The sequence below is a fragment of the Ranitomeya imitator genome, chromosome 3 (assembly GCF_032444005.1).
Source record: "Ranitomeya imitator isolate aRanImi1 chromosome 3, aRanImi1.pri, whole genome shotgun sequence".
In the NCBI taxonomy this organism is placed as follows: Eukaryota; Metazoa; Chordata; class Amphibia; order Anura; family Dendrobatidae; genus Ranitomeya; species Ranitomeya imitator.
In genome coordinates, this window is record NC_091284.1 from 76,642,203 (window position 1) to 76,659,089 (window position 16,887).

The 16,887-nt window shown below is 46.7% G+C and overlaps 1 protein-coding gene across 4 annotated transcripts in view; it reads left to right on the top strand.

Moving 5' to 3' along the window:
- ARL13B (ARF like GTPase 13B) overlaps nt 1-16,887 on the top strand; it is a 79,982-nt gene that overhangs the window by 54,281 nt on the left and 8,814 nt on the right. For all 4 annotated transcript variants that reach the window (XM_069760984.1, XM_069760986.1, XM_069760985.1 and 1 more), the window contains exons 8-10: nt 6,019-6,262; nt 13,477-13,593; nt 16,017-16,085. In XM_069760984.1, coding sequence (XP_069617085.1) covers nt 6,019-6,262; nt 13,477-13,593; nt 16,017-16,085 — 430 coding nt within the window. The remainder of the gene's footprint in view (nt 1-6,018; nt 6,263-13,476; nt 13,594-16,016; nt 16,086-16,887) is intronic.

Here is a 16,887-nt window from a genome sequence, read left to right on the forward strand (position 1 = left end):
TAGAGGCGTTATATACTGTATATAGGGAACAGCTGTCCTGTGGGGCCCTGGTGACATAGAATAGAGGTGTATATACTGTATATAGGGAACAGCTGTCCTGTGGAGCCCTGGTGACATAGAATAGAGGTGTATATACTGTATATAGGGAACAGCTGTCCTGTGGAGCTCTGGTGACCTAGAATAGAGGTGCTATATACTGTATATAGGGAACAGCTGTCCTGTGGAGCCCTGGTGACATAGAATAGAGGTGTATATACTGTATATAGGGAACAGCTGTCCTGTGGAGCTCTGGTGACATAGAATAGAGGCGCTATATACTGTGTATAGAGAACAGCTGTCCTGTGGGGCCCTGGTGACATAGAATAGAGGTGTATATACTGTATATAGTGAACAGCTGTCCTGTGGAGCTCTGGTGACCTAGAATAGAGGTGCTATATACTGTATATAGGGAACAGCTGTCCTGTGGAGCCCTGGTGACATAGAATAGAGGCGCTATATACTGTATATAGAGAACAGCTGTCCTGTGGGGCCCTGGTGACATAGAATAGAGGTGTATATACTGTATATAGGGAACAGCTGTCCTGTGGGGCCCTGGTGACATAGAATAGAGGTGTATATACTGTATATAGGGAACAGCTGTCCTGTGGGGCCCTGGTGACATAGAATAGAGGTATATATACTGTATATAGGGAACAGCTGTCCTGTGGGGCCCTGGTGACATAGAATAGAGGCGCTATATACTGTATATAGAGAACAGCTGTCCTGTGGGGCCCTGGTGACATAGAATAGAGGTGTATATACTGTATATAGGGAACAGCTGTCCTGTGGAGCCCTGGTGACATAGAATAGAGGCGGTATATACTGTATATAGGGAACAGCTGTCCTGTGGAGCCCTGGTGACCTAGAATAGAGGTGTATATACTGTATATAGTGAACAGCTGTCCTGTGGAGCCCTGGTGACATAGAATAGAGGTGTATATACTGTATATAGGGAACAGCTGTCCTGTGGAGCCCTGGTGACATAGAATAGAGGCGCTATATACTGTATATAGAGAACAGCTGTCCTGTGGGGCCCTGGTGACATAGAATAGAGGTGTATATACTGTATATAGGGAACAGCTGTCCTGTGGAGCCCTGGTGACATAGAATAGAGGCGCTATATACTGTATATAGGGAACAGCTGTCCTGTGGGGCCCTGGTGACATAGAATAGAGGCGCTATATACTGTATATAGGGAACAGCTGTCCTGTGGAGCCCTGGTGACATAGAATAGAGGTGTATATACTGTATATAGGGAACAGCTGTCCTGTGGAGCCCTGGTGACATAGAATAGAGGCGGTATATACTGTATATAGGGAACAGCTGTCCTGTGGAGCCCTGGTGACCTAGAATAGAGGTGTATATACTGTATATAGTGAACAGCTGTCCTGTGGAGCCCTGGTGACATAGAATAGAGGTGTATATACTGTATATAGGGAACAGCTGTCCTGTGGAGCCCTGGTGACATAGAATAGAGGCGCTATATACTGTATATAGAGAACAGCTGTCCTGTGGGGCCCTGGTGACATAGAATAGAGGTGTATATACTGTATATAGGGAACAGCTGTCCTGTGGAGCCCTGGTGACATAGAATAGAGGCGCTATATACTGTATATAGGGAACAGCTGTCCTGTGGGGCCCTGGTGACATAGAATAGAGGCGCTATATACTGTATATAGGGAACATCTGTCCTGTGGGGCCCTGGTGACATAGAATAGAGGCGCTATATACTGTATATAGGGAACAGCTGTCGTGTGGGGCCCTGGTGACATAGAATAGAGGCGCTATATACTGTATATAGGGAACATCTGTCCTGTGGGGCCCTGGTGACATAGAATAGAGGCGGTATATACTGTATATAGGGAACAGCTGTCCTGTGGAGCCCTGGTGACATAGAATAGAGGCGGTATATACTGTATATAGGGAACAGCTGTCCTGTGGGGCCCTGGTGACATAGAATAGAGGCGCTATATACTGTATATAGGGAACAGCTATCCTGTGGGGCCCTGGTGACATAGAATAGAGGCGCTATATACTGTATATAGAGAACAGCTGTCCTGTGGGGCCCTGGTGACATAGAATAGAGGTGTATATACTGTATATAGGGAACAGCTGTCCTGTGGAGCCCTGGTGACATAGAATAGAGGCGGTATATACTGTATATAGGGAACAGCTTTCCTGTGGAGCCCTGGTGACCTAGAATAGAGGTGTATATACTGTATATAGGGAACAGCTGTCCTGTGGAGCCCTGGTGACATAGAATAGAGGTGTATATACTGTATATAGTGAACAGCTGTCCTCTGGATCCCTGGTGACATAGAATAGAGGCGCTATATACTGTATATAGGGAACAGCTGTCCTGTGGAGCCCTGGTGACATAGAATAGAGGTGTATATACTGTATATAGGGAACAGCTGTCCTGTGGGGCCCTGGTGACATAGAATAGAGGTGTATATACTGTATATAGGGAACAGCTGTCCTCTGGATCCCTGGTGACATAGAATAGAGGTGTATATACTGTATATAGGGAACAGCTGTCCTCTGGATCCCTGGTGACATAGAATAGAGGCGCTATATACTGTATATAGTGAACAGCTGTCCTCTGGATCCCTGGTGACATAGAATAGAGGCGCTATATACTGTATATAGGGAACAGCTGTCCTGTGGAGCCCTGGTGACATAGAATAGAGGTGTATATACTGTATATAGGGAACAGCTGTCCTCTGGAGCCCTGGTGATATAGAATAGAGGTGTATATACTGTATATAGTGAACAGCTGTCCTGTGGGGCCCTGGTGACATAGAATAGAGGCGCTATATACTGTATATAGGGAACAGCTGTCCTGTGGAGCCCTGGTGACATAGAATAGAGGCGCTATATACTGTATATAGGGAACAGCTGTCCTGTGGGGCCCTGGTGACATAGAATAGAGGTGCTATATACTGTATATAGGGAACAGCTGTCCTCTGGATCCCTGGTGACATAGAATAGAGGCGCTATATACTGTATATAGGGAACAGCTGTCCTGTGGAGCCCTGGTGACATAGAATAGAGGTGTATATACTGTATATAGGGAACAGCTGTCCTCTGGATCCCTGGTGACATAGAATAGAGGCGCTATATACTGTATATAGGGAACAGCTGTCCTGTGGGGCCCTGGTGACATAGAATAGAGGTGCTATATACTGTATATAGGGAACAGCTGTCCTGCGGGGCCCTGGTGACATAGAATAGAGGTATATATACTGTATATAGGGAACAGCTGTCCTGTGGATCCCTGGTGACATAGAATAGAGGCGCTATATACTGTATATAGGGAACAGCTGTCCTGTGGGGCCCTGGTGACATAGAATAGAGGTGCTATATACTGTATATAGGGAACAGCTGTCCTGCGGGGCCCTGGTGACATAGAATAGAGGTATATATACTGTATATAGGGAACAGCTGTCCTGTGGGGCCCTGGTGACATAGAATAGAGGCGCTATATACTGTATATAGGGAACAGCTGTCCTGTGGGGCCCTGGTGACATAGAATAGAGGTGCTATATACTGTATATAGGGAACAGCTGTCCTGCGGGGCCCTGGTGACATAGAATAGAGGTATATATACTGTATATAGGGAACAGCTGTCCTGTGGAGCCCTGGTGACATAGAATAGAGGTGTATATACTGTATATAGGGAACAGCTGTCCTGTGGGGCCCTGGTGACATAGAATAGAGGCGCTATATACTGTATATAGGGAACAGCTGTCCTGTGGGGCCCTGGTGACATAGAATAGAGGCGCTATATACTGTATATAGGGAACATCTGTCCTGTGGAGCCCTGGTGACATAGAATAGAGGCGCTATATACTGTATATAGGGAACAGCTGTCCTGTGGGGCCCTGGTGACATAGAATAGAGGCGCTATATACTGTATATAGGGAACAGCTGTCCTGTGGGGCCCTGGTGACATAGAATAGAGGCGCTATATACTGTATATAGGGAACATCTGTCCTGTGGAGCCCTGGTGACATAGAATAGAGGTGTATATACTGTATATAGGGAACAGCTGTCCTGTGGGGCCCTGGTGACATAGAATAGAGGTGTATATACTGTATATAGGGAACAGCTGTCCTGTGGGGCCCTGGTGACATAGAATAGAGGTGTATATACTGTATATAGGGAACAGCTGTCCTGTGGAGCCCTGGTGACCTAGAATAGAGGTGCTATATACTGTATATAGGGAACAGCTGTCCTGTGGGGCCCTGGTGACATAGAATAGAGGCGGTATATACTGTATATAGGGAACAGCTGTCCTGTGGGGCCCTGGTGACATAGAATAGAGGCGCTATATACTGTATATAGGGAACATCTGTCCTGTGGAGCCCTGGTGACATAGAATAGAGGTGTATATACTGTATATAGGGAACATCTGTCCTGTGGGGCCCTGGTGACATAGAATAGAGGCGCTATATACTGTATATAGGGAACATCTGTCCTGTGGAGCCCTGGTGACATAGAATAGAGGCGCTATATACTGTATATAGGGAACAGCTGTCCTGTGGGGCCCTGGTGACATAGAATAGAGGTGTATATACTGTATATAGGGAACATCTGTCCTGTGGGGCCCTGGTGACATAGAATAGAGGCGCTATATACTGTATATAGGGAACATCTGTCCTGTGGGGCCCTGGTGACATAGAATAGAGGCGCTATATACTGTATATAGGGAACAGCTGTCCTGTGGAGCCCTGGTGACATAGAATAGAGGTGTATATACTGTATATAGGGAACAGCTGTCCTGTGGAGCCCTGGTGACATAGAATAGAGGTGCTATATACTGTATATAGGGAACAGCTGTCCTGTGGGGCCCTGGTGACATAGAATAGAGGTGCTATATACTGTATATAGGGAACAGCTGTCCTGTGGGGCCCTGGTGACATAGAATAGAGGTGCTATATACTGTATATAGGGAACAGCTGTCCTGTGGGGCCCTGGTGACATAGAATAGAGGTGTATATACTGTATATAGAGAACAGCTGTCCTGTGGGGCCCTGGTGACATAGAATAGAGGTGTATATACTGTATATAGGGAACAGCTGTCCTGTGGGGCCCTGGTGACATAGAATAGAGGCGCTATATACTGTATATAGGGAACAGCTGTCCTGTGGGGCCCTGGTGACATAGAATAGAGGTGTATATACTGTATATAGGGAACAGCTGTCCTGTGGGGCCCTGGTGACATAGAATAGAGGTGTATATACTGTATATAGGGAACAGCTGTCCTCTGGAGCCCTGGTGACATAGAATAGAGGTGTATATACTGTATATAGAGAACAGCTGTCCTGTGGGGCCCTGGTGACATAGAATAGAGGCGCTATATACTGTATATAGGGAACAGCTGTCCTGTGGGGCCCTGGTGACATAGAATAGAGGTGTATATACTGTATATAGGGAACAGCTGTCCTGTGGGGCCCTGGTGACATAGAATAGAGGTGTATATACTGTATATAGGGAACAGCTGTCCTGTGGAGCCCTGGTGACCTAGAATAGAGGCGCTATATACTGTATATAGGGAACAGCTGTCCTGTGGAGCCCTGGTGACCTAGAATAGAGGCGCTATATACTGTATATAGGGAACAGCTGTCCTGTGGAGCCCTGGTGACATAGAATAGAGGTGTATATACTGTATATAGGGAACAGCTGTCCTCTGGAGCCCTGGTGACATAGAATAGAGGCGCTATATACTGTATATAGGGAACAGCTGTCCTGTGGGGCCCTGGTGACATAGAATAGAGGCGCTATATACTGTATATAGGGAACATCTGTCCTGTGGGGCCCTGGTGACATAGAATAGAGGCGCTATATACTGTATATAGGACATATTGCTGACACACACACACACGTTACAACACTATATTAATAACCTTTCGTCGGCTCATGACCAATATTACCTGGATTATGATATATTTCTCCCCACCTTATTTTTATAACTAGAATGAAGAAAAACTCAGGAAGGAAAAAGAGAAAAAGCGTCAAAAGTTGGTGAATGGACAGAATGGAGTAGACCTTGCTCTGGAGCCGAAGGCACAAGAAGAGGAGATGGATTCTGGAAGTGAGGGCAGTGAGAGCGGCCGGGCATCGCAGGACGGACATTTAATAGACTCCTACAGAGATGCTTTGGCCCAGAAGCTGGAGCAGGACGACACCAGTGTAGATCCTTCTGAACGGAGGGAATCCGGTACCTTTTTTTTCTTATTATTTATTCTCAGCTCTGCTGTGTAGATGGGGACAGGGGCCGCAAAGTGCGGGTGGGTTAAAGCACCACTCCATCTTTTTGTGTTATTGCTGAGCTGCAGTGGTGCTATTAATCTAGTCTCATACTTCTCAGCCGCCGTCTTCTCCTGTTCCCGGCTCTGCCCCAGTTGGTCTCAAGCTCTCTGTGACGGATGGCTCCAGTGTTTGCTGGGTGAGCCGGAGGTCACTACTCCATGTAAGTGTATGAGAGCCAGGACAGGGCAGACAGAGGTAGGTAGACTTACACGGAGAGCCTGTGACCATTACCTGTGACGTCCCGTCACTCAGACGTTGTGGTCACAAGGTGGCAAGAGCTGGTAAGTATATAACTAGGGTCAGGGAGCTTACATTAGTGGCACCGCTCCAGCATTGAAAAAGTGGGGAAAAAAAGTGCTTTAACCCCTTCCCCAACTTGTTATTTTCCGTTTTTGTGTGTTTGCTCCCCTTCTTCCTAGAGCCATAACTTTTTTTTTTTTTTTCCATTTTTCCGTCAAGATGGCCATGTGAGGGCTTGTTTTTTGCGGAACGAGTTGTACTTTTGAACAACACCATTGGTTTTACCATATAATATACTGGAAAGCGAGGGAAAAAAATCCAGTTGCGATGAAACTGCAAAAAAAAGTGCAATTCCACAATTAGTTTTTTTCCACAATTGCTAAAACTGACCGGCCATTATGATTCCCTAGGTCATTACGAGTTCAGACACCAAACATGTAGAGGTTCCTTTTTAAGTGGTGAAAAAAAAATCTAAATTTGTTAAGAAAAAAAGGCTCCATTTTTTGGGATCCCGGGCCGGGTGAGGACTTGTTTTTTGCAGGCTGAGCTGACATTCTTATTGATACCATTTTGTGGTAGATACGATGTTGTTCGTCTGTTATTGCATTCTATTACAATGTCGCGGCGACCAAAAAAAAGTAATTCTGGCGTTTTTTTGTTACACCGTTTACCTATCAGATTAGTTATTTAAATATTTTGATAGATCGGGCAATTCTAAACGCGGCTATACCAAATATGTGTATTTTAATTGTTTTATTTTCAATGGGTCAAAAGGGCGTGATTTGAACTTTTGTGTTTTTTCTTAATATTTTAAAAAAATATTTATTACTTTTTATCTGTTTCAATTGTCTCCTTTGGAGATTTGAAGCTGCGATCTTCTGATCACTTGTACTACACAGAGCTATGTGTAGCAGAAATGCTCATCTGCTCTGAGCCCCGGCCACTGTGCTGCGCTCATAGCAAGTACGGGGGTCTCCGGCAGACCCCGGGTTATCATGCCAACCCATCAGGGACACAATGATCACTGATGGGCAGAGCTAGTGACGTGCTTCTGGTGCAGGCATTTTATATGCCGCTGTCAGATTGACAGCTGCCCTTGTATTATTATTATTTATTTATTTATATAGCACCATTGATTCCATGGTGCTGTACATGAGAAGGGTTACATACAAACAACTGATATCACTTGCAGTAAGCAAACTAACAATGACAGACTGATACAGAGGGGCGAGGACCCTGCCCTTGCGGGTTTACATTCTACAGGATGGTGGGGAAGGAGACAGTAGGTCGAGGGTTGCAGGAGCTCCGGTGTTGGAGAGGTGGTAGCTTCTGTAGTGGTGAGGAGGCAGCGGGGTCAGTGCAGGCTGTAGGCTTTCCTGAAGAGATGGGTTTTCAGGTTCCATCTGAAGGATCCGAATGTGGTTGATAGTCGGACGTGTTGGGGCAGAGAGTTCCAGAGGATGGGCGATATTCGGGAGAAGTCTTGGAGGCGGTTGGATGAGGAGCGAATAAGTGTGGGGGAGAGAAGGAGGTCTTGGGAGGACTGGAGATTGTGAAGGAAGATATCGAGAGATTAGTTCAGAGATATATGGAGGAGACAGGTTGTGGATGGCTTTGTAGGTCAGTACTAGTCATTTGAACTGGATACACTGAGGGAATGGGAGCCAGTGAAGAGGTTTGCAGAGGTGAGAAGCAGAGGAGTAGCGAGGAGAGAGATAAATTAGTCGGGCAGCAGAGTTAAGGATGGATTGGAGAGGTGCAAGGGTGTTAGCAGGGAGGCCGCAGAAAAGGATGTTGCAGTAGTCAAGGCGGGAGATAAGGGCATGCACAAGCATTTTAGTAGATTGACACATGAACGGCCGCAGGAGGATCGCGATTCCACCTGCGGCTGTTAGGGGCAGATGACTGCTGATTAGATCCGCTATCACGTGCCTGGAAGCATGCAGTCTCAGCGCCAGAGGCCGCATCAGAGAGGGAGGCGACCTATGACGTATAGGTAAGTCATAGCTCGTAAAAAGGGGTAATGGGGGGGATCCCAACTTAGTAAATACAGGGATAGGACAAGCAGCTCTGACAGGCACAGCTGCCAGTGAAGAGGCAGTCAGAATTCTCATTGATTTATTTGTGAATTACAGCCACCTTTCCCTGAATGCAGCACATGGCAGGGTCCTGTCCTCACAATATATGCGGGTGCTATTGGTGGGACCTCCACCTACTTTTGGCACATATGGACGATGCACAATAATTGTAGATGGGAATACCCTTTTAAAGTGAATCTGTCATCAGTTTTTTACTACCCCATATGAGAGCAGCATAATGTAGAAAAGAGACTGAATGACTTGGCTTAGTGGCTGCAGCAGTTGTGATACAATCAGAGTTCTTAGATGAAGCGTGTAGCAGAGCTGAGACTGCTGCCCCTGCCCGCACCAGGCTCTGCATGTTTAGTGTCTATGGACAGTGAGCTGCTTATCAGAGGAGGGGGTGTAGTCAGGCCACTTGGCAGAGGGCACTAGTTTGGGCAATGGTAATCTCCTGGTGATAAAACCTTCACTGTATGGAAACAGCACTCAGCCTAGTAAGTGACACATCACTAAAATCTGTGTCTCAGCCCTTACCTTATTGTGTCCTCAGATTACATAGCAAAAACCGGCTGGTAGATTCTCTTTAATGACAGCTCTTTCACTGCTGTAGGCTTGGACAAGGCAGGATGGCAAAGCCAGGTATGCAAAAAGAGATTTAAGGGTATTTGCCACTCATCATTGCTCTGTGAATGTTTTAATTTTTTAGCAGAAAATTGTCTAAACCTGCCTTTTTAGCTGAAGACTGTAATTATATATTGACTTTAATCGGATACTTTTTACCGTTGTCATGAACACCGAGAAGTTTTTGAAATGAGAGATAATTACATTTACTAATAACACATTAGCGCTGACTGATCCAGAATGGCGTATTGTAAAAGTCTGGATGACCTGTGCTCTGCAGTAAGAGGCGCGTCCTAATGGGGGGCATCATTCAATCGCCGTGCTCCCAGGTCACCAGTGTTACTCCAGCCACGGACTAGAGGACTCTTCTGTCTGTAACAGTCTGGATGACCTGTGCTCTGCAGTAAGAGGCGCGTCCTAATGGGGGGCATCATTCAATCGCCGTGCTCCCAGGTCACCAGTGTTACTCCAGCCACGGACTAGAGGACTCTTCTGTCTGTAACAGTCTGGATGACCTGTGCTCTGCGGTAAGAGGCGCGTCCTAATGGGGGGCATCATTCAATCACCGTGCTCCCAGGTCACCAGTGTTACTCCAGCCACGGACTAGAGGACTCTTCTGTCTGTAAAAGTCTGGATGACCTGTGCTCTGCAGTAAGAGGCGCGTCCTAATGGGGGCATCATTCAATCACCGTGCTCCCAGGTCACCAGTGTTACTCCAGCCACGGACTAGAGGACTCTTCTGTCTGTAACAGTCTGGATGACCTGTGCTCTGCAGTAAGAGGCGCGTCCTAATGGGGGGCATCATTCAATCGCCGTGCTCCCAGGTCACCAGTGTTACTCCAGCCACGGACTAGAGGACTCTTCTGTCTGTAACAGTCTGGATGACCTGTGCTCTGCGGTAAGAGGCGCGTCCTAATGGGGGGCATCATTCAATCACCGTGCTCCCAGGTCACCAGTGTTACTCCAGCCACGGACTAGAGGACTCTTCTGTCTGTAACAGTCTGGATGACCTGTGCTCTGCGGTAAGAGGCGCGTCCTAATGGGGGGCATCATTCAATCACCGTGCTCCCAGGTCACCAGTGTTACTCCAGCCACGGACTAGAGGACTCTTCTGTCTCTAACAGTCTGGATGACCTGTGCTCTGCGGTAAGAGGCGCGTCCTAATGGGGGCATCATTCAATCGCCGTGCTCCCAGGTCACCAGTGTTACTCCAGCCACGGACTAGAGGACTCTTCTGTCTCTAACAGTCTGGATGACCTGTGCTCTGCGGTAAGAGGCGCGTCCTAATGGGGGGCATCATTCAATCACCGTGCTCCCAGGTCACCAGTGTTACTCCAGCCACGGACTAGAGGACTCTTCTGTCTGTAAAAGTCTGGATGACCTGTGCTCTGCAGTAAGAGGCGCGTCCTAATGGGGGCATCATTCAATCACCGTGCTCCCAGGTCACCAGTGTTACTCCAGCCACGGACTAGAGGACTCTTCTGTCTGTAACAGTCTGGATGACCTGTGCTCTGCAGTAAGAGGCGCGTCCTAATGGGGGGCATCATTCAATCGCCGTGCTCCCAGGTCACCAGTGTTACTCCAGCCACGGACTAGAGGACTCTTCTGTCTGTAACAGTCTGGATGACCTGTGCTCTGCGGTAAGAGGCGCGTCCTAATGGGGGGCATCATTCAATCACCGTGCTCCCAGGTCACCAGTGTTACTCCAGCCACGGACTAGAGGACTCTTCTGTCTGTAACAGTCTGGATGACCTGTGCTCTGCGGTAAGAGGCGCGTCCTAATGGGGGGCATCATTCAATCACCGTGCTCCCAGGTCACCAGTGTTACTCCAGCCACGGACTAGAGGACTCTTCTGTCTCTAACAGTCTGGATGACCTGTGCTCTGCGGTAAGAGGCGCGTCCTAATGGGGGCATCATTCAATCGCCGTGCTCCCAGGTCACCAGTGTTACTCCAGCCACGGACTAGAGGACTCTTCTGTCTCTAACAGTCTGGATGACCTGTGCTCTGCGGTAAGAGGCGCGTCCTAATGGGGGGCATCATTCAATCACCGTGCTCCCAGGTCACCAGTGTTACTCCAGCCACGGACTAGAGGACTCTTCTGTCTCTAACAGTCTGGATGACCTGTGCTCTGCGGTAAGAGGCGCGTCCTAATGGGGGGCATCATTCAATCGCCGTGCTCCCAGGTCACCAGTGTTACTCCAGCCACGGACTAGAGGACTCTTCTGTCTCTAACAGTCTGGATGACCTGTGCTCTGCAGTAAGAGGCGCGTCCTAATGGGGGGCATCATTCAATCACCGTGCTCCCAGGTCACCAGTGTTACTCCAGCCACGGACTAGAGGACTCTTCTGTCTGTAACAGTCTGGATGACCTGTGCTCTGCGGTAAGAGGCGCGTCCTAATGGGGGGCATCATTCAATCACCGTGCTCCCAGGTCACCAGTGTTACTCCAGCCACGGACTAGAGGACTCTTCTGTCTCTAACAGTCTGGATGACCTGTGCTCTGCAGTAAGAGGCGCGTCCTAATGGGGGGCATCATTCAATCGCCGTGCTCCCAGGTCACCAGTGTTACTCCAGCCACGGACTAGAGGACTCTTCTGTCTGTAACAGTCTGGATGACCTGTGCTCTGCAGTAAGAGGCGCGTCCTAATGGGGGGCATCATTCAATCGCCGTGCTCCCAGGTCACCAGTGTTACTCCAGCCACGGACTAGAGGACTCTTCTGTCTCTAACAGTCTGGATGACCTGTGCTCTGCGGTAAGAGGCGCGTCCTAATGGGGGGCATCATTCAATCACCGTGCTCCCAGGTCACCAGTGTTACTCCAGCCACGGACTAGAGGACTCTTCTGTCTGTAACAGTCTGGATGACCTGTGCTCTGCGGTAAGAGGCGCGTCCTAATGGGGGGCATCATTCAATCACCGTGCTCCCAGGTCACCAGTGTTACTCCAGCCACGGACTAGAGGACTCTTCTGTCTCTAACAGTCTGGATGACCTGTGCTCTGCGGTAAGAGGCGCGTCCTAATGGGGGGCATCATTCAATCACCGTGCTCCCAGGTCACCAGTGTTACTCCAGCCACGGACTAGAGGACTCTTCTGTCTGTAACAGTCTGGATGACCTGTGCTCTGCGGTAAGAGGCGCGTCCTAATGGGGGCATCATTCAATCGCCGTGCTCCCAGGTCACCAGTGTTACTCCAGCCACGGACTAGAGGACTCTTCTGTCTGTAACAGTCTGGATGACCTGTGCTCTGCGGTAAGAGGCGCGTCCTAATGGGGGGCATCATTCAATCACCGTGCTCCCAGGTCACCAGTGTTACTCCAGCCACGCCTGTTGTAATTTACATCATTTTTGTGGTGGAAATTATGATGGATTTCATGGGCTTGCTCGGTCACGTCCCATCTCAGGACATTCCCCTTCCCACCCAAGTTCCACTCACTTTTCTTAGAAAAATTTTTGGAACAGCAAAAGTTGCATTTTTTTTTTCCTTTTGCATGCATTTGCCTTGCGCAACATTTCAAGCACTATTAAAAAAAAAAAGTCAGCCGTGAAAAGGGATTTCTATGAATTGTAGAATGGAGGTGGTCTCTGCCTGGATTAGAAGTGAAGACACCCTGTGCAATCAGCAGTCTTTAAAGGGGTAGTCCTATCGCCAAGATCCTATCCCAGTATGTAGTAGGATTAATAATACTAATATTAGCCCATACCTCTAGTTAGAAATCTAGTATAGTTCTTGTGATTAGCTATGTGGCTTACTTCACGTGCAGGGCATTGTAGTAGCTTGGGTATCCATGGTTACAACCACTCATATACTGACAGGTAGTTGTTAGTGATTGGAACGATGGATACCTAAGCAACTGCAATGCTCTGCACATGGGGTAATCCACATACCATAGCTTATCAGAAGAACTATACATTTCTAATTAGAGGTATTTCCTATTGTTATTATTCCTACTACATATTGGGATAGGATCTTGAAGGTGGGAATACCCCTTAAGTGGCCTCAGCGGTCAAGTGAGTTAAAAATTTTAAAAAAAAATGTCTTTGGTTCATGACACAGCTCCAGTATCTCCATTTTACTAATTATGAAACTTACATGTAGCTATACTTTAATGTAAATTAATTAAACTATTACATTCCTTTAATAATGTATTATTTGTCTTGGCTTTTTTTTTTATATAAAAGCTCAAAGCAAAAAGAAGATGAAAAAGCTAAAAATGAAAAGAAATAACAAAGTTGAGCCTTTTTGCTCCGAGGAGTCAGATATAAAGAGCCCAGTGACCCCGCCACCCCAGCTACCCGGTGAGTAGAGAAGTGCGCCTCCTGCTGGACGCTGTCCAAGCAAATGACAGACTGTGACTGAAGGCCGCTATCTTGGTGTATCGCCCGGACAGTGACGATCTCGCCGTCAGAGCTGCGGAAGATGCTTCAGATGCAAATGTCTTAGATTCTACGGCCATGCACTACATTGCAATAAACGCTCGCCACTTTTAGTCTTTTGCCTGTGATTGAGAGACTGCATTTTATACGCTTTTTAATATTTTATATGCTTCGTTACTGTACGTATCGATTTCCACTGTGCAATATTTTATTGTTAAAGAGATTTTCCCACTGATGACTTTTATGACACGTCCAGGATGAAGTGAGGGAACGGGCCTGGATCCCCGCATATAGGGTATGTGCACACGTTCAGGTTTTTTCACGTTTTTCCGCGATAAAAACACATTAAAAATGCATATATATGCATCCTATCATTTAGAATGCATTCTGCAATTTTTGTGCACATGGATGCGTTTTTTTCCGCGAACGAACGCATCACAGTAAAAAAAAGCAGCGTGTTCATTAATTTTGCGGATTTTTGTGTTTTTCATGCTATTTAAGGCATTGGAAAAAAAAAATGCAAAAAAAAAACGCATGCAGATTTGACAGAAATATCCGGTTTTTGTCAGGAAATTTCTGCAAGAAATCCTGACGTGTGCACATACCCATAGTCGGGATCTCCCAATGTAAGGTGTCATCATGACATGCGTGTTTTCATCAGTGTGCACTATTTCACTGTCACCCATTCTTAGTCTGTGTCCATTTTTACCATCTGTGATTTTCTCGGGAAAAAAAAAAAAAAAGCAAAAAATGAATTCCTATATACTTCTATCTTTTAGGCCAGTCTCACACGTCCAGATAATTCCAGAACCGGAGAAATCGGTACCGGAGTTGTCTGTGTGCTCACGTGGCACATCAGTGTGGCACACGTGCAGCAGCCGTGTGCCGCCTGAGGACCACACGGACCGTGCAGGAGAGACAGCGCTGTCCCCTGCGTGTGGTGCTGAAGGTGGCATTTATCTCTTCTCCCCTGCAGCGCTCGCTGAAGAGAAGAGATGAAAAATCAAAGTGTTTTTTTTTTTTTGTTGTTAAAAATAAAGTTTGGGGTCATCTCCCGCCAGCCACCCCTCCCCACCCCCCGCGCGCCCGCCCACTTGCAGAGAAATACTCACCCAGCTCATGCGATGCCTCCTCTCAGCGCCGACAGCTTGTCCTGTGTGAGTGGTCACGTGGTACCACTCATTACAGTGATGAATATGCGGCTCCACCCCTATGACCCCCAAACTTTATTTTTAACAAAAAAAAAAAAACTTTGATTTTTCATCTCTTCTCTCCTGCAAGCGCTGCTTTCAGTCGAGCAGGACAGAAGGGATGAATGCTGGCTTCAGCACCACACGCAGGGGACAGCGCTTAACTGTAGTGCTGTTTCTCCTGCGGCGGTACGTGCACACGGAGGAGAGTGCACACTGTTCTTCGTGTGCACGTGTGCGGGACGCTTTGCGGACCGTGCTGCCGGAGTAAAACGGACATGTCTCCGTGTTTTGCACACGGTCCGTGAAAACACGCAGGCATGTGCATAGACCCATTCATTTGAATGGGTCTACGTGTGTCAGTGTCTCCGGTACGTGAGAAAACGGTCACTACACGTACCAGAGCCACTGACGTGTGAAACCGGCCTTAAATAGTAAAAACAGACAGACCAGTTGCATCCATGAGCTTCTAGTTTTTATTTTTCATTGACCAATCGATGCGAAAGGGCCAGTATGATCCAGGCCTGGGAGCAGAAGTGGATGTCTTTTTTTTTTTTTTCAATGGACACAATGAATGCAAAAAAAAAACCCACTTGTTTTTGATAGGATTCACTGATCAAACGTGCCCATTCTAATCAATGGTAAAAACTGCGGATCACGGATGGCATGTGTGCTTTATCCGATTGTTGTCCTGTTTTACCGTTTAATGGGTGGAAAAAACTTGTAAATCTTATTTATTAGAAAAAACGATGTAACACTTATGGTAAAAATGAACACGTGAACCAAAAATAGATGAAATTTGGATGCACCACACTGAGAAAAAAAATGGTTCCTTTTATTGAAAACTACAAATGTTGAATGAAGCCCTGTTTCTCCCTAACATGGGCTGATCCCCCGTCTGTAGGACCCCGATGCAGCCTTGTGACGTGTCATGAAGCATTTTGGGGTCAGTATTTGTCTGTTTTTAGTCCTGCACTCTAAAGCGTGAGATTTATCTAGTAAATGACTGTAAAGTTTTCTACATTGTCCTCTGTGACTGCGTTATGTTTCCAGGACACTGGTCAGCTTGTCCTCTTATGGGTTTTCTCTGAGCCTCTGACTAGTCATTTCATTTTTTTTTATTTTAAGTGAATATTCTGTTTGTTTTCCCTGTAGTTGGCTGGGGAACCCCAAAAGTTACTAGACTTCCAAAACTTGAGCCTCTTGGAGAAACACATCATAATGGTAATTGTAGAATGCCTTTATCTTCTGTTTCTTCGCATGCAAGCTCCATTCTCCATTAACATCGCTTCCTTCACGTGTGGCCATTTCCAAACATTGGGGTGTCAATCTTTCTCTTTTTTTGGTATCTCGCATGGCTTTTCTTTTTTTTTTTTTACTTTTTTTTTCTGTTTTTCAAATGCTAACTCCATGAATCTCGATGAAGGGGAGGTCAGGACTGTATAATAGTCATACATCGAATGGGAGAATCAAAAGAAATTGGCCGGAATACAGTATTGGTGGTAAAATGTCTCCCAATTCCACCGACTATTTATATAAACAAAAAAGTCTTACAATTGCTTGCATAAGAATCAGGGGGTTTGTCCTCGCCTGCTTTTTTTAAAATTTTTTTTTTAAAACATCCAAAATACTTTAAGGGCATCTGTCGGTGGGATCTACCCTCCTAAGCCACCCATGTGGGCATGTAGGTCACAGAAATGTTAAAATAAAATATCTTGATATCTGCGATGTCTTTTTAAAGAGAAATCCACATTTTACTGAGATATCCACTTTTCTCATACGCTACTGAGCTTTTAAAAGCGGTTAGCCGGTCCAAAATGATAAGCCTGCAGTCACTGTGTGACTTATGAGTCCCCCCAGTGCACGCAATGTGTGCTGCAGAGATCCGCCGGTTTCAGACATTCGCACACAGGCTATGTATGAGTTATATATACCCCTGGCCTGTGGGCCCCATTTGATGACGTAGTCGGATAGTGGGCATTTCTGACTAGAGGGTGCGACCTCACTCCATACAACTATATGGAGA